The sequence below is a fragment of the Ascaphus truei genome, chromosome 2 (assembly GCF_040206685.1).
Source record: "Ascaphus truei isolate aAscTru1 chromosome 2, aAscTru1.hap1, whole genome shotgun sequence".
NCBI lineage: Eukaryota > Metazoa > Chordata > Amphibia > Anura > Ascaphidae > Ascaphus > Ascaphus truei.
The window spans coordinates 314,843,624-314,867,899 of record NC_134484.1 but is presented as its reverse complement, the minus strand read 5'-3'; the positions used below and the strand labels follow the sequence as shown (position 1 = coordinate 314,867,899).

Here is a 24,276-nt window from a genome sequence, read left to right as displayed (position 1 = left end):
CATGTTTGCCCTTATTTGTATGTAACAAGTCTGTGTACCATTGTATGACACTACACCTTGGCACTTTACAAATAAATTTTCCCATCCATAAGTGAGTGCAGGCAGAATACAATGGTTGAATAATTCATCCTGAAGCACAGGGAATGTTTACTTGAAAGGGTCTGCACAATTGTGCTTGTTTTCTAGGCTAGGTAAGCTTAAGTTACAGCCTATTTAGTGAGCTTCTTTGTAAAAAAAAATAACCTTTTCATTGGAACTAGACTGAGGCTTTGTTTCCTTTCTTATGGATGAGGAGAACTGACTTTGCTTTATTGGTCCGGCGTTTTCCTGTACTTAAAACTCGGCAATCATTATTTCTATTTCCTTAGCTTCCTTCACGATTTCAGTAGTTATTCCATCTTCCCCCATCTGCCTTTCCATTGGTCATGTCTTTCATTGCTTTTGCTACTTCTGGAAACACATGGTAATAATAACAGCATGTTATTGTATAGCGCTGCTAGTTTTACGTAGCGCTTTAGAGACATTTTGCAGACACGGGTCCCTTCCCCATGGAGCTTGCAATCTGTTTTTGGTGCCTGTGGCACAGGGAGATAGTGAATTGCCAAGGTCACAAGGAGCCGACACCGGGAATTGAACAAGGTTCCCCAGTCAAACTCTGTGCCAATCAGTGTCTTTACTCACTGAGCCACTCATCATGGTACATCAATGTTGTTGTTTTTTACATCCTCTTCATCTGCTTGATTTATGCATTGTATTATCTGTGTACATGTACAATATCTTGTGGAAGGCCTCAACTTTTTGCAATGTGCATTCGTTCTATGATTGGGAAGAAGCAAATAATCGCACTCTAACTAGGTCTCTGCTTAATCTTTAAACTTGCAAATGGGAGAATAAGAACTGCGCAAATATCAAATACACTAACAAACCATATCACTTATCTAGACTGTGTAATTAATACTCTACCTGCAGCTGGTTTGGATCTCTCACCCAGAGAGAACAGTAGACTTTAAAAGAAAACGAACATACAGCGCAAAGGAGACAAACGGATCTTAGTGTAATTTGTAAACTGTAAAAGATTCCTGCTGTTGTGATCTACCCTTACTGAATTGATGTCAAAATCAGGCAGAGGAGAGGAATCCTTGGTTTACTTTTTAACTTGGAGGAAAACGGATGTAGCTGGACTCTCCTCTTTCTTAGATGTCAGCTCAGGCATGAATATATGAGGGAGCAAATGAAAGTACCATCACGCAACACAATTTATTAAACATGCAAAAACTTCTAAAAAGTATACTTGACTCAAAATGTGTAGGTATATATTGGACAAAGGTAACAGTCCAGAATCTGTCAAGGCTCCGGTCCAAAAAGCGTCCTGCGCCTCTTGCACCTGGCAGCCGGTCTCGCCGTGCACTTCTGGTCTCGTCGCGAGATTTCGGCGGAGACAGTCTGAGGAAGTTTTAGATCCCAAAGCTCATGCCTGTTCTCCACCCTAAAAGTTTGGCCAATGCTTTGTCAGGGGTGTCCATTTGCAAAAGTATTAGGGTGGAAAACTGTCCTGAGCTTTGGGATCAAATACTGCACTAAGACCTGCCGAAATGTCACTAGACGAGACCAGCTCCCACGCGATGCGGAAGTGCACAGAGAGACCGGTTGCCGGGTGTGAGGCGCCGGACGCTTTTTGGACCGGAGACAGACCCAGCCTGGACAGATGCCTGGTGGCAGATTTTGGATTGTTCCCTTTGCCCAAAACATACCTACACATTGTGTGCGGCGTGTACATGTGAAAAGTATTTGTATGTTAAATAAATGGTTGCGCGATGGTACTTTTTCTTCCAAGTCAAAAGTAGACCAAGGATTGCTCTCCTCTGCCTAATTTTGACATCAATTCTATAAGTGAAGGTCACGACAGCAGGACACTCTTACAATTTAGAGATTACACTATGTTCTGTTTGTCTCTAATTTGTGCTATAGGTTTGTTTTCTTCCACAATCTTTAAACTTGTATCATCTATACTCTTTACCATATTGCAGTTAAATGTTCTTTCATCCCCCGTTATGCGCTTGCACCACTCTGTATAGCACACTTTCCTTCCCCCCCCCCCCCCTCCGTCTTGGCATTGCTTACTTTTTTTGTTTCCTCAGTAACTGTTTCATCTGATATCCTGTTTTTTTCCATCTTTGTGATTTTTCTTCCGTTTTCTCTGCTTTCAGCTGTAATCTTTCATTATCAGAGCTTTCTTATGCAACTGCAGCATGTTGAACGTTTTTTTTTTGTAATGTAGCTGGAATTCTCTGCTGTTTGATGGCTTTTGCTTCCGGTCTAGGATGTTTTGGCCATGACCAATCAACTGGTGTTCTGCCACCAGAACGATTTTATGCGATGTCTGCGCATGTCCACTGCGCATGTCCACTGCGCATGTCCACTGCGCAGCTGACAAACCAGGTCTACCGCGCCCGTCCCAACAACTGCATATTTAAATGTCCCACGCGGGACACTTTCTAAACATGCAGATGTCTGAGTGGCAGGCTTGGCTTGCGTGGCAGTTGGTAGCAGGAGCGGGCTTTGCATCGAAATGTCCCATTACTAGGTTTGGGTTTTGGTCGCTGCCAAATGTCCCATTCTGCCTGGCTTTTGCCTTAAAAAAATTTTCTTCTTCAATTGCAATGGGCTGTAATTTATAGCAAACTAACCATTCATCACTTAAATCAAAATGGTGCAGGCTTCAGTCATGTGGTGGCCAAGATTGTAAGCTACTGTACATTCCGTAAACTCAATTCCATGTTCATTTTTTATCTTGGAACCTGCTAGCACAAGTGCCACTATATATTTTCACCCTTACCCATTGCCATCTTCCCACCACTTTGAGGTGTGTGTGTGTGTGTGTGTGTGTGTGTGTGTGTGTGTGTCTCAAACTTAAATTATTATTATTATTTTTTTAATATGTACTTAAAAGAAACACCTGCTCTGTATCATTGGTTTGCCAAAAATCAGGAATGACTGTATAATTTTTGTCTTTATTGCAATATTTTCAAATGCATATGCACTGGATCAGATGTAGGTCACTGCAATGCCACAGAATATCAGTCTAGCTCATTCTGTGTGAATCAATGAAGCTTTCAACTGTAAAAATAGGGCAGCTTGATTTTCTCATATCACTCAATTTTCAGCACAGGCAAACTTCCAAATAAGGACAAAAAAGAACTTTCCAACAATTATTTGCACCAAAGCTTCTAAACAGAACATTGTTCCTTCCCATCTCTGTTCGGTCAAGCCATTTAGTTTTTCTTCAATAAATTATTTTACCCTATTTTTCTCTTGGGCTGAAGTTTCTACAGTGAAAACAGAAAAAGCCCTACTTTGACGTAGGTCTATTCCTCTGTATTGGAGTCAAGCAGAGAGAACCGCACATTTCAGGGATTGTAACAAACTGCAAATTATATACGAATATAGCATCCTTCCCTGAAGTGGGATAAATTGTGTGCTCCAAATCATGTGCTCTTACAAACTTGTAACTGGGAAAAGTAGTTTATGGATTTGTTGAGCATCTGCTGTGATGTGCTGAAAGATGTGATCCTCATAATTTTTCTGTACTTTCTAACTATACCACTGCATATCCAGGCAGGACTACACTTTGAACCTTTCTATGTAGGGATAAAGACCACTGAAAATCGCTATTGCTTGGTATAAAACATTATTTTGGGAACCCTAGGTATTAAAAAGGCCAAGAGTGGCAGAACTTTCTGATCTTTGAAAGGTACAGGCTGTTAAAGGAGCAATTGCTATAGGCTTGAGTTGTACTGTATTTAATATAGTACTTCACATATACAGTCATGTGAAAAATAAAGTACACCCTCTGAATTCCATGGTGTTACATATCAGGACATAATAACAATCATCTGTTCCTTAGCAGGTCTTAAAATTAGATAAATAAAACCTCAGATGAACAACACATGACATATTACACTGTCATGATTTATTTATCAAAAATAAAGCCAAAATTGAGAAGCAATGTGTGAAAAACTAAGTACACCTTATGATTCAATAGCTCGTAGAACCACTTTTAGCAGCAATAACTTGAAGTAATCGTTTTCTATATGACTTTATCAGTCTCTCACATCATTGTGGAGGAAATTTGGCCCTCTCTTTACAACGTTGCTTCAGTTCATTGACGTTTGCGGGCATTTGTTTATGCACAGCTCTCTTAAGCTCCTGCCACAGCATTTCAATCGGGTTGAGGTCTGGACTTTGACTGGGCCATTGCAACACCTTGATTTTTTTTCTTTTTCAGCCATTCTGTTGTAGATGTGCTGGTTTGCTTGGGATCATTGTCCTGTTGCATGACCCAATTTCGGCCAAGCATTAGCTGTCGGACAGATGGCCTCACATTTGACTCTAGAATACTTTGATATACAAAGGAGTTCATGGTCGACTCAATGACTGCAAGGTTCCCAGGTCCTGACAGTTGACAGTTGGTATGAGGTGTTTGTGCTGATATGCTGTTTGGTTTTCGCCGAACGTGGCGCTGTGCATTATGGCCAAATATCTCCACTTTGGTCTCGTCTGTCCAAAGGACATTGTTCCAGAAGTCTTCTGGTTTGTTCAGATGCAACTTTGCAAACCTAAGCCGTGCTGCCATGTTCTTAATAGAGGGAGGGTTTCTCCTGGCAACCCTTCCAAACCATACTTGTTCAGTCTTTTTCTAATTGTACTGTCATGAACTTTAACATTTAACATGCTAACTGAGGCCTGTGGAGTCTGAGATGTGCCTTTTTTTTTTTTTTTTTTTGCAATTTCTCTGAGCATTGCACGATCTGACCTTGTGGTGAATTTGCTGGGATGTCTACTCCTGGGAAGATTGGCAACTGTCTTGAATGTTTTCCACTTTTGAATAATCTTTCTCACTGTAGAATGATGGACTTTAAATTGTTTGGAAATGGCCTTTTAACCCTTCCCAGATTGATAGGCAGCAACAATTGCTTCTCTAAGATCATTGCTGATGTCTTTCCTCCTGGGCATTGTGTTAGCACACACCTGAATGCTCCAGACCAGCAAACTGCTAAAACTTCGGCTTTTATAGAGGTGGTCACACTTGCTGATCAATTAATCAGGGGCATTTGATTAGCAGCACCTGTCTGCTACTTAGCATCTTAATTCCTATGAAAGCGGTAAGGGTGTACTTAGTTTTTCCACACAAGCTTCTCCATTTTGACTTTATTTTTGTTAAATAAATCATGACACGGTGTAATATGTCATGTGTTGTTGTTCATCTGAGGTTGTATTTACCTAATTTTTAGACCTGCTAAGGAACAGCTGATTGTTATGTCGTGATATGTAAAACCTTAGAATTCAAAGAGGGTGTACTTTCTTTTTCACATGACTGTATACTAGGTTACTGAATCCACTCTATTGCAGACTTGAGTTGAGTCAGTCATCAGGGTTTCAGTGTTTGAGACTCAGTATCTTGGTGTTGAAAATGGGACAAGGTTCAAATGTATGTTGGACAGGATTTTGTTTCAGTACACATATCAGGAATATTTTGGGAATAAAAAGTTTGACTGCAACAGAGTGAAATTGGTTCTAAATACAATTTTTATAGTGCTACAGTACTTAAAGCGACAGTCCAAGCTGCTGGTTTTTTCCCCCCTTTCAATATGTGCATCAATACAATTCACACAATCATAAGTAATTTTCTAAATTGCCGATCAATCCGTTCTCCTGTGATTGATCAGCAAAGATTCAGACCGGGGGATCACTAAATGGCTGACAGTGCAGCAGAAGAGGACCAGCGATGTTGCCATGGTAACACCCCCCCCCCCCAGTATGCGCGCACACCAGCTCTAGTAGTTTGGGCATTAACTTTGCCTATGAGTGAATGTAAGCAAAAGATCAGCAGGGTAGGTAGATCAGGATCAGTCAATCTGGATTGACTATCTCCATACAAACCCTGAAATTCTAGGACCTACTGTAGGTGTACTGCATCCAGGGTAACATGTGCACTACATTACCATACATGAACTGTATCCCATATACTGCATCTAGTGAACGGTCCACTACCGTTTCAGTCCTGCAGACTTTTCCAGTTAAAAGGTATCAGATTAAAGTGACAATACTACAGTACATTCTCCCTCCCTTCCCCCTTTTTTTTCTTTTCTTTTAAGCACGTGCCAATGTATAATTCTACATTCTTACCTAAGCTGGCAATAGTCCGGTGCTTCTGTTATCTGTAAAAATCCTGATTGTGTGACTAACATGTTTGCCAGTCTGAAATGCTGCAGCTGATGTTACACTTGGTAATGTAATGTTAGATATTATTGTTACAGCTTTCAGAGTAATGTCTGCTGTTTGAAACATAGCAACATATTTGTTTGTGATACTTTGTTGCGCAGAGCTCGTAGAGTAAGTGGATATTTTAATTTGTTGCTGTAGCAACCAAAGGATTATCAGTGCATTAAGAAATTCACTAAACGCAAAAGTTAAAAAAAATGCAGACTATCTATCATTACAGAACTGATTAAAAGAAGTTTTCATTTTTTATGCTTTTAAATGGCTTTTTAATTATTTTTCATGCATTTCAGCTAATCAAACATTGATCCCCTCAGTTTGTTTAATATTTCTGTGGAAGTATGACAATTCAGAGATGCACTGTGAAAAACTAATTTTCCAATGGTTTATTTTGGGCTCTGAGTGGGCAGAGAACCTGTTTCCTTAGTTAATGATAGCCGGAAGAGGCATTTTCCCCCCTTCTCGAGTAGCTTGCATAACAATGTTAAGTTGGATATCTTAAGTCTTTCATAGAATATTGTTTGGTCCAAGGGGATTAAACTGCCCACTGTAAACTTTAAATTACTTTCATTTTTGACAGGTGTTTGGGGGTGAAGAGTAGGACATTAACCCTCCCTCAATTATAATAAAGTCAATGTGGGTTATGCAACTAGTGTAAATTACTTTTAAAGTGGTACAATTTTCTATTTTGTGCCTTTCCCTGCTAACCAAAGTTTACAAGCTTTAAAACAAGGGAAGTAGGGAGATTTGGTATTACTGATGCTGAAACAGAGGTGGTAGGTGGCTATAGAGCTTAACGGAGCAACCTGCTTACTGTAACAACATTTTCTGTGTATTACTTCTATTTGCCCTCTGCAAATAATCACTAAAGCCCCTTTAGCACACAAGTTAATTCAAGAGGAGAGCCCGTCCCAGCAAAATTTGGTTTCACTTTGAGAATCATTGTTATTATGGGTGTTTATTATTGTTTATATTATGTGTCCTAATAATTGGATGGTACCAACAATGGCTTTGGTTGACGTTGAAAATGTACAGACCTACATGATCCTTGATATTATAGCATTCGTTTTCATGTGCTTAAAATGGATTGTGTCCTTAAGGTACAAGTTTCCAAAATATTTGACCAAAAATGTTATGACCGTTCCTATCCAAAAAGAACCATGGCATACTTGCCTACTCATGGCGCTGCATAGGAAGTTGTAAACTTATTGGTAGTAGTCTGTGTAGGTGGCAGTGATATTAGATGTGACTGCTTTTTATTAGTTTCAACATGCTTTTAAAGACACAATCTCTCCCCCCCAAGAATTTTTTTTTTTTGGACTTGTGTATATATATTTTTTTTCTCACATGAAGGTGAACGATAAATCAAATTTGTATCAAATTTCTCACAGTCACATTACATATCATGCAACATTTGATAAACGCCATATTTTACGTTCAGCTCTCCCATAACCTCTCTCCCTTTGGGAGCGCATCCCAGGGCACCCCACCCCATCATACTTCCTAGTGGTGTGATTCAGTAATGAGGTATGTTTCTCCATTAATTGAACGCCATTGACCCTTCTAATAACCTCTCTTCTGAGGGTGGGAGTGTCTTTTTCCACACCAATGCTACAGCGCATGTAGCCCTTGTTAGAAAAAGGATGCATTTTTGTGTATAATGATTCACACCTTCCATATGTTTAGCCAGAACAATCAGAATTGGGTCTAGCAGGATTTTAATGTCTGTCACATCTTTTATTAGTTTCAAAACTGTCCTCCAGTACATCTGCATTACTGGGCAATGCCACCAGATATGTGCCAAATCTCCTAATTGTCCACAACCCCTCCAACATCTATCTGAGGTCCTCGGGAACATCTGATTTAATCTTTTGTGGGTCTAGTATCAAAGTAACAAAATGTTATATATATTCTCCTTTGTTACCGTACATATAGAGGTTGTACCCACATTCTCCCAAATATCTTCCCAGTAATCCAGAGCCCACTGATTAAGTGTGTGTGTGTGTGTGTGTGTGTGTGTGTGTGTGTGTGTGTGTGTGTGTGTGTGTGTGTGTGTGTGTGTGTGTGTGTGTCATATTACCATTCTCACATCCGGTAAAGGAAGACTGCACTCAGATCAGTAAAGGCCAAAAAAAAAGTCTGTATAAGGCATCAGGACAAAATGAACAGGCCGCCCAATCTGACGTTTCAGTTTCGGAGTGGAACCTTTCTCGAGGGGAGAAATACAGACTTTTTTTTCCCCTTTACTGATCTCAGTGCAGTCTTCCTTTACCGGACGTGAGAATGGTAATGTTGTTCTATTATTATTAGAGACTGGCACCTGTTGATGTTTTTGAGTACATTGAGTGCAAGCTGAAATTTGTGTGTGTACAGTATATACATATATGCATGCATATGCTCCTGGTACAGAGATATCAAACCTCTTTGGTATTTGTTTTACATTGATCTTCAAAATGCGTATATCTAGGAAATTCTTCATCATAGAAGCCCTGACACACAATGTCGGGCCTGTATATAGTTAAACAGCTCAGTTTGGGGCAGACCATACTTTCTCATCAATTCCTCATAAGACATTAGCTTGTCCTTTTCTATTCTCCCGCCTCCAGAATTCTTTGTCTCCAAATCTCAAAACCTAGACCCTGAAAACCTGGGCTAAACCCTGGATTACCGAACAGGGGCGCGAGCCTTGAAGCGGTAAACATAACCTTATATTTCTTTTTTTCCTTCTGCCAAATTCTCAAAGTAAATCCAATTACTGTCGGCTACGACTGTCTCCCGGGCCCCATCCCAGAACTAGACCATAATAAAGATGACAGTCCAACTGGGTTTTTAGTGAGCACTCCAGAACCACCCAGGCATACACTCCTCTCAGGGAGTGCCAGTAAACCGTTTGTTTTGTATGGGAGACTATATAATATTTTAAAATATTTGGAACAACCATACCACCTCCCTCCTTGGCATCCAACATAATTGACCTAGCTATTCTCGGTTGTTTGTGTTTCCAAATAAACTGCATAATTCGATTCTGAACTTAATTTATATTCGAGTGAGGAACAAAAACAAAAGCCCAGAGCTGTATCCAATATGACAAAAATACACAGTGAAATACCTATCACTTGAAAAATGGTCATTTAGTTAAACCCTTTGGCCAATGCATTTTAAAAGTCTAGGGAGAATGTTCATCTTAACTGCAGTTTTATGACCTATCCAGGAAATACAATGAGAATTCCAGGCTTGTAGATTTTTTTTTTAAAGAATAGGTCAGGGTAATTCAATTGATATAATTCTAATCTCTGGTAAGATCTAGGAATTTATATTTCAAATTGGTCTTTTTCCATTTATAGTCGGTGCCGTTTAAGCACCTCGACCGTTTCAGTTATCGTCAAATTTAGAGCTTCTTATTTTCTCATATTTAGTTTATACCCAGAGAGCTCACCAAACCCCCGAAGTGTGGACTGCGAATTCGGAAGAGATGTCAATGGGTTAGATACAGTAAAAATATCATCTACAAACAGCGGTATTTTGTTGCACTCCTCTTTTATTGTAATCCCTTGTATATTTGAGAGGGGTCTGATGGTGGCCGCGAGAGGCTCGATTGTCTAAGCGGAAAGGGGGCACCCCTGCCTAGTCCCATTTTTTAATTGTTCTTCGCTTCCCCTCCCTACCTGGTATCTTCAGGGTGGCTGTTGGCGACTGCTAGAGAGCACAAACTCCGTAAAATCCAAATGGCTCTACTATTTTATCTAGGAAATCCCACCTTACCCAATCAAACGCTTTCTCTGCATCTAGGCTCCGCAGCATAGCTTTCAGTTTAGACTTGTCTGATCAATAACATTAATAATTTTTCTTGTGTTTGATGCCTGGCATTCGCTAACAAATCCCACCTGATCATAGTGAATTAGTTTTGGGCGTATTGTATTCAACCTGTTGGCTAAAATTTTGCTATAGATTTTCAAATCCGTGTTAAGCAGTGAGTTTGGCCTGTAGCTATTAAAAAGGGTCCTCTCCCTCTTTAGAGATCACCACTATATTGGCCTTCATCTGTGGAGGGAATTGTTTTTCACTGAGAAAATCATTAAATGGATACATCAGACAAGGCCCTAAAATTCATATCAAAAATTTATAATACAGATTTGAAAAACCATCTCGGCCCGGTGCCTTTGATGCTTTGAAAGAGCCAACAGTTCTCCACAATTCTACCTGAGTTATTTTTGCTTTTAAAATCTTCCTCCGTCAATTTTGGGAGGGCACAATCTCTCAGATAATACTCAATCTGGGTCAAGCCCAGAGTTTTAGCATTCGGGGTTGAATTATCTAGATCGTAAAGTTCCGTATAAAATTTAGCAAATTCCTCTGATCCATGAGGGGTTGTAGAGTCACTCCTCCCTTGTCATAAAACGTCTGCTTAGTCCATTTAAGGAGCTTCTCTACATCCTCCAATTGTAACCTCTTAAATTCTTCCCTTGCCTGGTTCAAAATGTTATATACAGTCCTTGACTTTTTTTAACTTTTTATGTGAGCTTTCCAACTTTATAATTTTTTCCGTTAAATATTCCATTTTTCTCTTTCTGAATGATGCTATTGAAATAAGCTGTCCTCTAATCGTGGCCTTATGTGCCTCCTACAAAATCGCTGTTGATTTTACAGATCCATTGTTAGACCGAAAATAATTTTTGAGTGAGTCTCCAATTTGTGTGCTAATCTCCAGATAATTTAGTGAAGAATCATTCATCCTCCAATGAAGTGATTGAATCTTGGCAAATGGGGTTCAAACAGGATGGCCACCGGGGCGTGTTCAGACCATGTAATAGGCCCTATATGTGAGTGGACCAAAACTTCAAGGATATTTGGAGATGAAAATATTATCGAGTCTAGAAAACAAATCGTGTGGTAGTAAATAAAAAGAATAATCTCGCTGCCCTTTATACAAGCAACGCCAGGCGTTCACCAGTCCCAAATTCTTTGATTTGGCAATCTAAATTTATTTGCTACACAGTCATTGCAGTGTGTGAATGCCCTGGGTGTGTGGACTTGTCCACATCTGGGTCTGGGACCATATTAAAATATCACCCACAATATAGAACTGTTCTTGATTATCCCCCAATTTACTCCAATGTTACCCGTAGAAAATGTATTTGTGCCTCGTTAGGTGCATATATGTTCATTAGTGTAATATGTAGACATGAGGGAAGGCCATGGACCACCAGTGACCTCCCTTCCCGGTGTCTCTTGACCTCTAGTGTCTGCAACGGGAAATACTGTTCTATCAGAATCGCAACCTCCTCTTCTTAGTGGGAAAAGACGAATAAAATGCTAGAGGGCATACCCTGTTAAAGGTATTTGGGGGTTCCTGGGTATCTAAGTGTCTCTTGCAGAAAGACCATATCTGCTTTCAGTTTTATCATTTCTTTTAGGGCCAATCTACGTTTACAATTACTATTTGGACCCTTAACATTCAGGGACACTTATTTCAATGGGACTTGGCTAGCCATTCCCGGTGTCATGTCTTTCATGTGAAAGTTGTGCTCAGAACAGCTTGATGGTTGTGGGGTACAAAAGTGGAAAAGAAAAAAGAGGATACTTTTCCCCCTTTGAAAACTTGGGGGAAACAAAAACAATAAAAACTAAATTATTAGATGTGTATACAGCCACTCATACAAGTTTTGCGGCCAGACCCTACTTAATCTGGTTTGGCGGGGCATATGGCCCTACTGGGAGCACACTGGTATCGGGCATGCAGGCCTCCCTCCAACTCCCCGCACCCCCCCCCCCCTGTCACTCGACATCCCGATCAGACCTACACCGTAACTTGGTCAGAATATAGAAACTTAACAAATACTTAACAAATTCCTACTTATTATGCACCACATACACATGTAGCTTTTCCTACTATAATACCACTAGAGGTGTATATAATATAATTTCAGGCAGTTTGCTCTTGCCCTTGCATGAAACATATGATTCCTTGTGTATGTAACTTTGGTTTAAGTGTGATGTCAAGCCCCCCCAAAGGTCATTGTCTCATCATAATCTTGGGGCCGAGGCCCACTCACCCACCACCCGGTCCCTAGTCTGTTCATTCTTCATCTATATATCTTTTGCGGCAGATCAGGGTTCTGGCTGCGAGCGGCAGATCCCAGGTCACAAAACCATCCCTATAATTAAATATAAAGAACGAAAACTGGGGACGTGTTTTCTGATCACCGGTAGGGGAAACCGCTTCAGGCTCTACTGTAACTCCAAGAAACCCAACGGGGCCTCTTCAAAAACACAGCCAGCCTTAACTTTCATTTCTGGGCCATTTTTCCCTCGATCATCCACTGTATTCTTACCCCGAGCTCCTTGCTGGTCTGATCTATCTTTGGGGGCCAGATTTAAAGCAGCTAGAAAAGGACAGATTCCTCAGGATAATGGAGTGAAATCTGTTTGCCCTCGTGATAGACTACAAAGCAGAATGGAAGGCGCATCGGTCTCAAATCCCTTTTTCCTAAAGTATCGCTGTTACCGGGCGCAGTCCACTTTGTTGATCTGTTGTCAGTCTGGACAGGTCCTGGAAGATCTTGCTAGTCATTTTGGGAATCAATTGAGCCTCTATTTTTGCACCCCTTTATCATCTTTTCCTTGGTCGTATATTGATGGAGCCTTAGAACCACATCTCTGCTTCTTTTAGGATTATCAAATCTAGGTCCCAACGCTCGGAGCTTTGTCCATCACAAGTTCGTTCTCTTGTAATTGGGGATCTATTGAGTGGTGGAGTTTTAAGATATTGCTGCAGGGCTTCCGCAGACACGGACTCGTGGATATGGTGGATTCACAGGTTCTGCCTTCGTTCCCTGTTCTCAAGATAATCCATACGGTCTCGCATAGCTCATATCTTCGCTGAGATGCAGAACCTAGTCATCCGTATTTACCTGATTTTTTAAGGCGGCATCTATTTTAGTTTCCAGCTCCGTGGTTCTCTTTGCCAGTGAAGCAACTTCTGTCTTAAATTCTGTTTTATAGCTCTGTCCACAGCTGATTGGAAACTCACTTGCATTTCTCTGAGCGTACACTGCAGATCTTGCTTTGTGATCACTGTCATCCATTGTAGTGACTCAACTCTCACACACACACCTCTGGCTCTTTTTCTGCAGTGTCCCTGTTAGCTGAGTTTCTGTGTTGCTTGTCTCTCCAGGGCTTCTGCTCCAGCAGCCTGATTCTGAGACTGGTGCTGCGCACTCCCAAGTGCTCGGGTCGGCGCCATCCTTATTTTGTTTTTGTGGGGTTTTTTTTTTTGTTTTTTTACCCTTCTCAGCCTTTACAAGGTACAAAACAGGAGAGATCTGGAGTCTCTGTCCTCCCGTCCTTGCTGAAAATCCCCGCTGCTTCTCCCACCTACCGCTGCAGTCTGTGACTCGGGGGAAGGTGTCGATTGGGGATAAATTGAATTATATTGGCGAATTGCAAGGAGATATCTTGGCAAACGTGCATCCGCGATGACCTCTCACACCAGCCGCCCCCCCCCCCCCCCCAACATTTTTAAACTGATCACCCAGGTTTCTGAGATTTAACTTTTCAAGTGCTTTTTGCTTCCAATCGAGAAATCAAAATTGCCACCAATTTGGCCTGAGCCCTGTGGGCCAATGGAAGCTACAATGTAATTGGGGTTCACATTGAGGTTTCTTTAGATTTACTGGAAAAATACCAGCAACTAGAAAGGCTAATCCTTTTGTGGACTATGAATTCTACTTTAATCCAAAAGGATTACTTTCAGATGTGAAATAATGATCGCTGCATTTTATTTGTGTGGTCACAATATTTTTAGTACTGCAGAAATGGGTATGAATTATGGTTATGGTGTGTTTTCGCGTAACAAGACTGGATAGTGTGTGAAAGCACTCGGCTTGCAACATATTCTCACCTTTTCAAATGGGTTTTTAAGGATTTTGCAGCTGCAATGCATTGCAAAACAAACTTCAAAACAGGTCTGAGGTAGCAGGCATTTTTACATACTGTACCTTTAAAAAATAAAATAAAAACATTAATAGAGCATTTCAGAGAGGGATGTGATCAGGCAAAGGTTGAGGGGGGAGGGGTAGAGATCTGGGCACGAACAAGGAAGTAGCATTGCATCTTTAAGCACCTGCTAAATAAGATGTATAACCAGTTGACATTCCTAATTTAAGAAGATTGCTAGTCTTTTGGGGCCCACTAATAAAGGGATCTTAAAATGCACAGCAAAAGCGTTTAAGTGCTATAGCTGACAGTGTTTTGTGTTCATCTATTTTTCATCTCCTTGTGGATGTTTCTCCAGGGCATGAAATAATAGCCTGACACTTCAGGCTTCCTGTAGAAATGTAGCCACTGTGATGTGCTAGAAAAATGTTAGGATAAGTGATTTCTATAGTAAAGATGTAGAAACAACTTTACAATGGAAGTATGTCAGCATTTTTTTTTAAAAACTGTAACAATTGTACACATTTGGATGCTTTAATATAATTTGTGTGTAATTGAAGATAGTGCAGTTTTGTTTGATTTAATATAAAATGTCTGTTCTTGTTTTTCACATACCTTCTGGAAATATTTGCGCGCTTGATCCTCTACTTCAGTGTACCTGCTTGGACTTGGATTGAGTCAATTTCCGGAGCTGCACTACATCCAGTCATAATATAATATATATATATTTTTAATTATAGTGGTCACTGGGTTATTTAAACTGTGTATGCACTTGAAACCCCATCTGCCTCTTTCACAGAGTATGGGTAATCTGATGTGGAACAAGTATTCGTTTTCCAACTTGTGTCATTAAGTGTTGGGTACAGTATTTTGTTTCAAATTTTGTCCTTTTCATCGTTATTAAAATGAGTGAATATACTGTACCTCGAACTATTTTTCTTTAATTTGTTGGGAGCTGGTGGGTTTTGCGTTGGTTTTTTGTTTTTGTTTTGCAGCAGCAGCACAAAGTAACTCTGCAAATTGCTTTTGTTTTAGAGGTGGTTATTCTATGCCGGAATCATATCCACCAGTTCGGGAGATGTCCAGGTTTGGTTTAGAACCATGGTTTTAAAATTCTGTAGGCCTTTTATCTATTGACAAAGCAGTACTAGCGAAACGTACGTCGGCGATTGATGACGTCATCGCGTCAGAGGGGCGGGACATGCGCTTGCGGTCGGAGTGCTTCCTATCCCCAGCAGGCTCCGAAATGGGGCTTTGCCACTAAAATATTCTGTTAATAGCTATCTAAACCACGAGCGCACCCCTGGCTGTTAGACTTGGGCACCCGGTCTCCAGCTGACGGTGCACAGCCATGTTATTAGAGGTATGCTCGTGTACACAGGACGAATGAATCCCGTGATTCCTCCATGGTTCATGTTAACAGGCACTACTTGTGTACTGTAGTAGCACTAACAACCTTGCTCTCTACACTGTATGGATGCACACATGACTACATGATTCATGTTTACAGGCACGACTAGTGCACTGTAGTAGCAGTTACTGACTCTACACCTTATGCAAACACACATGACTATACGATTCATGTTAACAGGCACGACTTGTGCACTGTTCAGCAGCTACTGACTGCATTCCATACTGCCTCCATACAGGCAGGGCAATTTACGGTCCCTATGCATGTGAACTGGCACTGTATGTGCAATCATGGAGTCATTATTGATACATCTATGACTTATTGATCATTGGGCCGTACAGATACTCGCCTTGATACTTACCTGTGTGGATATCTGTATATGTCCCTGCTGTAGATTACCATCACACCATTTACTGTGGTGCCAATAACTTGGACCTAGGAGCCTGGACCCTATATTACCACCTACACACGGTACCCCATTATTGGGAATCAAACTTGTTAACAGACACTACTAGTGTACTGTTTAGATAACTACTAATACGCACTGCTTATTCGCTACTAGGCTTATAGTTATTCACTGTGACTATCAACCTCAGCACGTATTTGGCCTTATCATTACTATAGGACATCAGTGTTATCCCCTACCACATACTACGGTGGGGCCTATACTGACATAGGCAGTTGTCTACATCAGTAGTGGTTAATATAGGAGTTTAGATAGCACATGGACTGTTACCCTGGTCCATTCGTCCAATTTTAATTCGCTGTATACTGGCTCATAATAGTATCTCACTTGACCCATAGCGTTTTCCCTATATTTTATCGTTCTGAGTTACGACTCAAATAAAGATTTACAATTTTACAGTTCACTCACTCCTCCCCATCACCACATGGTCTTTGGTACACCTGATTATATACACTAGTGTGTGAGTGCTCTCCTTGGGGTTCTTGCTCTTTTGTTGTTGGCCTTTTATCTATGCCATGTTTTTTTTTTTTGGATTACAAATTAATTTCCTATTCATATACAAATGAAGTGCTTTAATGTGTGTAAATTCATTGGTCATGGCTAAAACTTGGTGTGGTTGGTAGGCCATGACCAGCGGTTTGAGAACCACTGGTTTAACCTGTTGTGGGCCTTTAGTGGCTATAGCATTGGCTTTTTTTAGCAGATTTTCTGGGGGAGATCTTGTTCTTTGGAGCACTGAATGAAATCTAGCAGTCGCTATGTTCTGGATGGGCTGTGGCAATATGGTTCCTCAGGCACTTAGAGGATTAAAACATAGGTGCCCATTTATGAAGGATATCTTACAAATGTCCAATCTTTAAAAAACTTTCCTCCCACCCCCTTAAGTAGTGAAATTTGAATGCACGTTATTGCAGTAGATTTACATGTATCAAATGAAATGGTCAGAAGCAGAAAGCACGGGACAGTAGGCCTGGTAAGTTTCCACTCCCGCTTGAACCCTTTCAACTTTTATCAATAATACCTCTGCAGTGCATTCCCCTCCCACGTCCTTAACAGACTTGAAAAGGTCAATTTTACTGAATATGATATGAAGCCTAATATTGATATTTTGTTGCAGCGACTATAATTACATGAACTAATCGGCCAAAATTCTAAAGTAGAGTACTGTACAATTTTTTTTTTTTTTTTAATTTAAAAACCTAACACGAAGTGTAAATGCAAGTAAGGCAAGGTTTTGGTGTATGATCCTTCATCAGGTTTGAAAAATTACTGTATCTTTATGGATGAATAGAAAACCTATTTAAACTAAAAGCATATTGTAAAAGCAAAGTAACCAAAGATAAGAGATTAGCTGGAAAATCACAAACCATGCAAATTAGACCTTCATCTACCAGTGGTTAGCTTCATTTTTGTAACAGAGAAAAAAATAAACATTTTGTTTATTTAGTGTTTATTCCCTTCAGATCTGTATACACTCACGGCGTCTGTTGGATGAGTATACGTACTATGCAAAGTTCATAATACACGCGCCCAATTTTCTATTTAAAAATATCTATTCCATGTGATGCATTGTTTTTTATCCAGCAACTTATGGGGCTAATGTTTCCTGTGTTGAATGGCAATTGTGACGGCATATCTAATTGCAAGTGTTAAAATACAATGTCACTAGTCTGCATCTCCTCGCAGAGTTTGTGCTAGCTCTGCGTGGCATAGTTTCTAGACTTAACTTCAGTCGCATCATTTATATAAAATAAATAAATCTGTGCTGGAATATTTTGTATAGTTTGTGTGCAATGCTGCAAAATACTGTACTTAAAGTAGAAACCTTTCCAATAACTTTTGTATTTATGTACAAATGTCTTAATGCCACCCAAGTGGTAAAAACCAGGATAAGACTGCAATCGCAATACAGAAATGGCACATTGGCCTATATTTACAAAATAGTGCTATTACTGAACATACCTTCTGTCTCCAGAAGTCACCTTACAGCCTATTAAAGTCAACTGTGAGTACAGTGTCTTCTGACACAGAAGGTGTTTGATGGCAGAGTACTTCTTGATGATATGCCCCAGTTTTCTCTGCCCATCAATGTTCACTCCAGCACCCACCAGTTCAATAGATTAGCAAACCAAAGTTCTCCTAACGATGTAATGCTATTATGTAAATCTTTAACTGGAGAGGTCACACACACATTGTATGAAAAAATTTTTTTTTGTATGTTCTGACTTTACCCTAAATGCACAAGCCTTATGGCAAACCAGCCAGAGTGAACCCAACGCTATTGGAGGGCTCATCACTGACTAGCGCAGACATGAAAGCTACTATATATACACAGTGCAGATTTTAGTATTATCATTCATATTCTGCAGCATGCAAAGCCCACTTGTATATCTTCATATTGGTACTGAGGACCTAATTGGTCAGGGCCATATTTCTTACGCAGTGTTCAGCATTATGTTATGGCCCAATCTTGTGAATGAACAATACAGTGCTAAATACAGCTTAACCCCGTTATAGCGCGGTCCTCGGGGGCCACCACGTGTTATAAATAGGGTCGCGGGAAAAAAATGGCTGCCGATTTAAAAAAAAAAAAAAAAAAAAAAAAAAAATTCATTTATTTTTTGTGTTGGTACCGTGTCTGCCGGAGGGGGAAAGCTGAGAACTCTCCCAGCGTTCCCAGACCCGGTGGGGCAACAGCACACAGCACTTACCCGGCATCTGGCAGCTCTTCTCCCTGTCTCTGTTTCCTGCTTCCGTCTTGCGAGAGCAAGCTCCCTTAAAGAGAGTGTGTGTGGTGTGAGTGTGTGCAGTGTGCTGTGAGTGTATTCAGTGCTGTGAAGGTATGCAGTGTGCTGTGAGTGTATGCTATGAGTGTATGCTATGAGTCTATGCAGTGTGTGTGTGTGTGTGTGTGTGTGTGTGTGTGTGTGTGTGTGTGTGTGGTGCAATGTGTGCAAAAAAAAACTCAAATTTTTTTTTTAATTCGGGGACCACGCTCAAACCGCGTTATAAGCGGATCCGCGTGTAGCGGATCGCGCTATATCGGGGTTTAGCTGTATGGCTTAAAGTTATGTTTCCAACCAGGGTTTTTTTTTTCCTTTTGAAATGTGGGCTCTAGAGCTGAACCACATTCATTTAAACTCTGGGGAACCCCTGCTTCCCAAGATACTTGCCTCCGTAGATCATGCTGGTAACAGCTCCAGCTTGGGTAGCAATATTTTGGTAAAGCAGTGGGACCCTGGAGATGAAATTAATATGCTTCAGAGATCCTGCAGTTTCCCACCTATATGGGAATTTTCTTAAGGAAAGATTTCTTAAACGGTGAATTTGGTGCATTTTTTTTTTGTTTAAGCTAAAAATGCAGACTTGCTTCTTCGTCTTTTAGTGAACTGACAGATGATTCCCGTCATTTTTGGAACTTGCAGCTGCCACATGTTTGGTAATAGACCTGGCATAAATAAAATATTGTATATGTTGGTTTTTAGCTAAATTTTTCTCCCTCTTTAAGAAACAAAATTCCAATCGTGCACTTTTCTCGATAATTAGCATGAATATGGATGGTATTATGCCAGTGCAAGCCAGTTGCAATAACCCTTTAATGCCATGGTCTGTTGGTAAGGTGAATTATGGGATACTCTATTCACTATTGGTATTTGGGTACTGGGTCAATAGTAATTTCCAAAAAAATAAGTATCAAAATTCAGATCTGTAATGAATAATTACTGTAATTAAAAATGTCAGTTTGGGTATCAAGGTAGCTCTGTTGCTGGGTACAGATGTCCCATTAAATTGGACATTCTAGAATGATCTATGTACAAGGGATCAAAGTGAGATTTTGTTCTGACTATTTGTCCTCATTTAGCTTGGCTAAATCAAAATTGATGATCAATAGATACAGTTGTGTTCAAATGGCCTGTATCTTAATGCTGTTTTTTTTCCCCTGATAATACAATTGAGACAGTTTGAAAGAGTACTTCTAAAATAATTAAAAAAATGGCCTCTATCGGTAGGATTCCAATGTAGCCCTATGATTACACTTGAAACAAAAGTAATACTTTTTAAGAGATCCTTGATCATAATTACTGCTAACTGCGATGAACTGACGAAGTGAAGTGGTGGGTAGTAGTTACGTAGTAGATTAAGTGAAACAAAATATGTCAAGTTCAAAGCTAAAACACATGTAGCACACTTTCCCCCACCCCATTTGGAAGATAGGGTGTGTTACCTGCGGCTCACAGGAGACCTGACACTCCGCTACTGGGAGCCTGGGGTGTGCCTGATCCGTCTGACAGCGCCTCCACCTGTACGGGATCCTACTATGTCTGATAACCCCTTACTGGACTTCAATACAGTAATACATACGCAGATGGTAATAATAACAGTTTACTGCATGCATCAGAAGAATAATGAACAAAAGTACCATGGCCTCGCAGGGCCGCAACCCCACAGTATTCTTCAAGCAATGTCCCATCTATGGTAAGATAGTCCCCAAAGTACAGAGGGGCCCTTGGGCACCCAACCACCCTGGTATCCACAAGTAGCAGTTTCCACCCAAGTGTGTGAGACAGCGCTGCTCAACTAACGTGTGTACAGTTGGTGCACTTGTACCTGCCGGGGCTCTAGCACCTGGTAAAACCGACGCTAGACAAAGGGCCTCCGCTCTGTAGACACAGGCCTCAACTTTAGGTGGTGTCCGGTAGGATTGTCCCACAGTGATAGTCTCTCTCGAGGGTGGTCTGGTCCCAGACCACTGATGTGCCAGTCCGCAGCCGCGTCTCCTGGCTGTATACCTGACCTGATGGTGCTAACTGGCAAGTTCTTATCACAACCACAAGCTATGTGGTAGTCTGTGCCTAACGGGGGTCTCTGGTCTAGTGCAGGGGCCACTGACGCCCTGCACATGCACACCCTACCCCTCAGATATCCCAGCTCCGACTGATGTTGATCAAGGCGCGCGGAAAGTATCAATAGCTGAGCAGGAAATCCTAGCAGGACTATTACTATTGGCCAAGCGTTGCCAGGTGATCTTGCAGCCCCTAGGCTGCTGGGAACTATAGTTCCCCTGCGGGGCTTATTAGTAATGGCGGCCGATGCTGCTATGTGCATCCAAAATGGCGGTGCCCTATCTGCGTTCCACCACGGAGCCACTGGAGTGCTCCCTGCACACTGCCCACCTTGACCAGCAGTTCCGCTGCTTGCTCCAGCTGTGCCGCGCACACACCACAAGTCCTCCGTTGCAACTGAGGTGAGCGGGGAAGTGAGGGGGAGCCCAGAGCGAGACCGGGCCACACCCACAAAATACCAAAACCACCAGTCATTTTTTTTTTTTTTATAGAGCTGGACCCTCTTCCATTGCCTAACTTTCTATTTAAAAAATTTTTTTTTAAAAAAAGTTCTATACCTCTTCTCTCAGAGTGAACTCCAGAGTACTAATCATCTTGGTCAAACATATAGAAAAACATGCTTCCCCCAAATGTAGGACAACTTGCTCTCAGCCCGTATTCAATATGCTGTGAAACTGATTCCCATTGCCAGAGAAATTTTACATACATTTTTAATGGAGCCAATATCTTCTCCAGCATGGGGGAAGCATTTCACAGCATATTTAAGAAGGTCCTTAATGGGAATACCGGAATGTACTTGTATCCTTGACAGTCACAATATTTGGAACTACAGTACATAACCCTAACCATTGCATTTTTGGTTTTGCTACTAGTCATCCTCTGATTAGTGCATGCCCTAAGAAGTCTAGAGCACCATGATGCAAATAGAGTATTCACTGGTAATAGTGTTCCTGGAGTTGCAGAGAAATACAAAATGTAATAAAAATCTACAGACTAGCATCAGTGCGATTTGACTGAACATTACTGTACATGCAAAACACATGAAAAACTAGTAAGCCAGGTATAAAAAAAAAAAAAAAATAGATGGGTGCTTTGCTATCATCTTCACTGTTGAAGGTGAAGCTTGCGATAATCTTGACTGCATAGGTTTAATTCTTTTGCATGCACTTTTTTTGTTTTAAATCTGGGGACTTGTTTAAGATTACAAGCTGCAATGGGGTCTTGGGGTTCTCCAGTATCTGTTACAAATTGGCCACTCCTTTTCTCAATGCAGGATGCTGGCGATCACAGCCATAAGGTCGAAGATGTCCGACTACCCCAACAATCTCCCCTTCCAATCTCTGGAACATTGGCATACATGGTAGGACTTTGATAAGATGCTCATTTATTTTGTTTTATTTTATTTATTAACATGTTTTACCAGGAACTAATACATTGAGTTACCTCTCGTTTTCTAGTATGTCCTGGGCACAGAGTTATAACAATACATGGTTACATTAAAAGAACACGGTTATACAGTGAATTCATAGACATTTCATAGACAACGTTGGAAAATTGGGTACAGGGGATAAAGGGCTTGTGAATTTCAGATTGAAATAGAACAGCTTTAACATCCGCAAACGGCTCACACCCAAAAGTTATTTTCATTTCTGTAAGTTTTAAGTGACGACTACCCATAGTTGGGGAAACCATACTACAGATACAAATGATGTAGTATAATGTTGCATTGTTTGTGAATTAAGGTAATATGGAAGTATGTATCTTACCTAATTGTATTTAAGGTTTTTGCACGGTTTATGCTAAAATCATTTCAATCTTGTGCTCAGCGACACCAAAAATACACAAACCTTTCAATAGAGTATGCAATAAATACATTTCTGCTTGAGAGGCTACTGGAAAGGGTTTTATACATGTGCTATGGGGTTTAGAACTTGCAGGTGTTGTCTGTGGCAGTGTCCGTCTCTCCTGGCAAACAGCTGAAAATGTAAATAATGGCATGGTGTACCCGTGACACTGAGAGCACAGGACTGTGGCAGAAAACTCTGCCGCAGTACTAAAGGAATTTAAAGTGGTTACATTGATAAGAGACAAAATTTCTGGGAGTCACAGAACCGATAGAGGTAAAAATAAGCTTCTTGGGAAAGTGGCAGTAGTTGTCCCCTCATCACGAAGTTTATAGAAATATTTATTTGAAATTCGTTGGGATATTTGAAAGTGTAGTATGGATAAAGGCCAAGTATTTGTAGATTTTTTTTTTTTTTTTTATAGTTGAGACTGAAGCTTTATACATGATTTGTTCCATGGGTTGATGTCACAATCGTGTGCTAACCAGAAAACATTGCTTTGATTAATTGATATGCTAACGGATATAAACTGCTTTAAATATAAACTAAAAGGACTAAGTGTAAGATGTCGCCAACGGCATAAACCAGAGGTTCCCCACATTTTGTAGCAGATAACTAATAGCTAACTAATTAATATTACCTATTCATCAGACTATTACTAACAAAACTGTTTGACAAATCCCAGACACTATAGTGTCCTGACCACTCGGGAGGAGGAGTAGGAGGAAGTGTTGAACACGCGTATTTTGTAAGGCCCCAAACTATCATCTGTGTGTGTGTGTAGACCGCATGGGTGGTATAGTTGTCAATCACTGCTGGAGCTTCCAAAGTCAAGCCCAACAATATCTTGCCACTGACTGCAGAGCATTGTCGGGAGCGACTTTGCTCCTGCTGTAATTGACCACTATACAACCCACACAAAGGTGCAGTTCCTCAACAGATTCAGGAATCCACTATACTGAGTGGATCCACCATTACATATTTTTGGCAAACCTCCTGTTGGTAATCTCTTGCATAAACAAAGTTGAATTTACACTCCTATAATACATTTTGATTGGAGCTGCAATACAATAAAATAAATAATCTCTAAGCTTTTCAGATTTAGGAGTAAAATACTTCCTTTAGGCACCCACAATCAAAGGAATTTTGTTTTTGTATTAATAATTGCTCCATCAATCTTTAATTGAACACAAGCTTAAGTTTTAAATATCAACCTTGAGTAAAGCGGTAAGCAGCACTGACATTTGTTATAGGCTCAAACGAAATACAGTGAGCGCACAAAAACAAAAAGGAAATAAAGTAGAATGAATATTAGTGTGTCTTTAATGACTCCAACATGAATAGTGGTAGATGGGGGGAATGGGGAAGGTGGATGTAAAATCAATGAGATGAATAATAACACTCACATGGCCGTGTGCGAGTGGCTAGAGATACTGTAACAGAGCTTCTCTGTAGCTTGTTGAATTTCCGCTTCTTTCTGTCATAGGAATCCTGTGT

At 40.6% G+C, this 24,276-nt stretch overlaps 1 protein-coding gene across 17 annotated transcripts in view; it reads left to right on the top strand.

Annotated features, from left to right (window-relative positions):
- Positions 1 to 24,276, top strand: part of GRB10 (growth factor receptor bound protein 10) — a 286,718-nt gene that overhangs the window by 187,194 nt on the left and 75,248 nt on the right. For 16 of the 17 annotated variants that reach the window (XM_075586487.1, XM_075586486.1, XM_075586494.1 and 13 more), the window contains one exon: positions 22,209 to 22,295. The exons of the other annotated variant lie outside the window; for it this stretch is intronic. In XM_075586487.1, the coding sequence (XP_075442602.1) occupies positions 22,209 to 22,295 (87 nt within the window). The remainder of the gene's footprint in view (positions 1 to 22,208; positions 22,296 to 24,276) is intronic. 17 annotated transcript variants of the gene reach the window in all.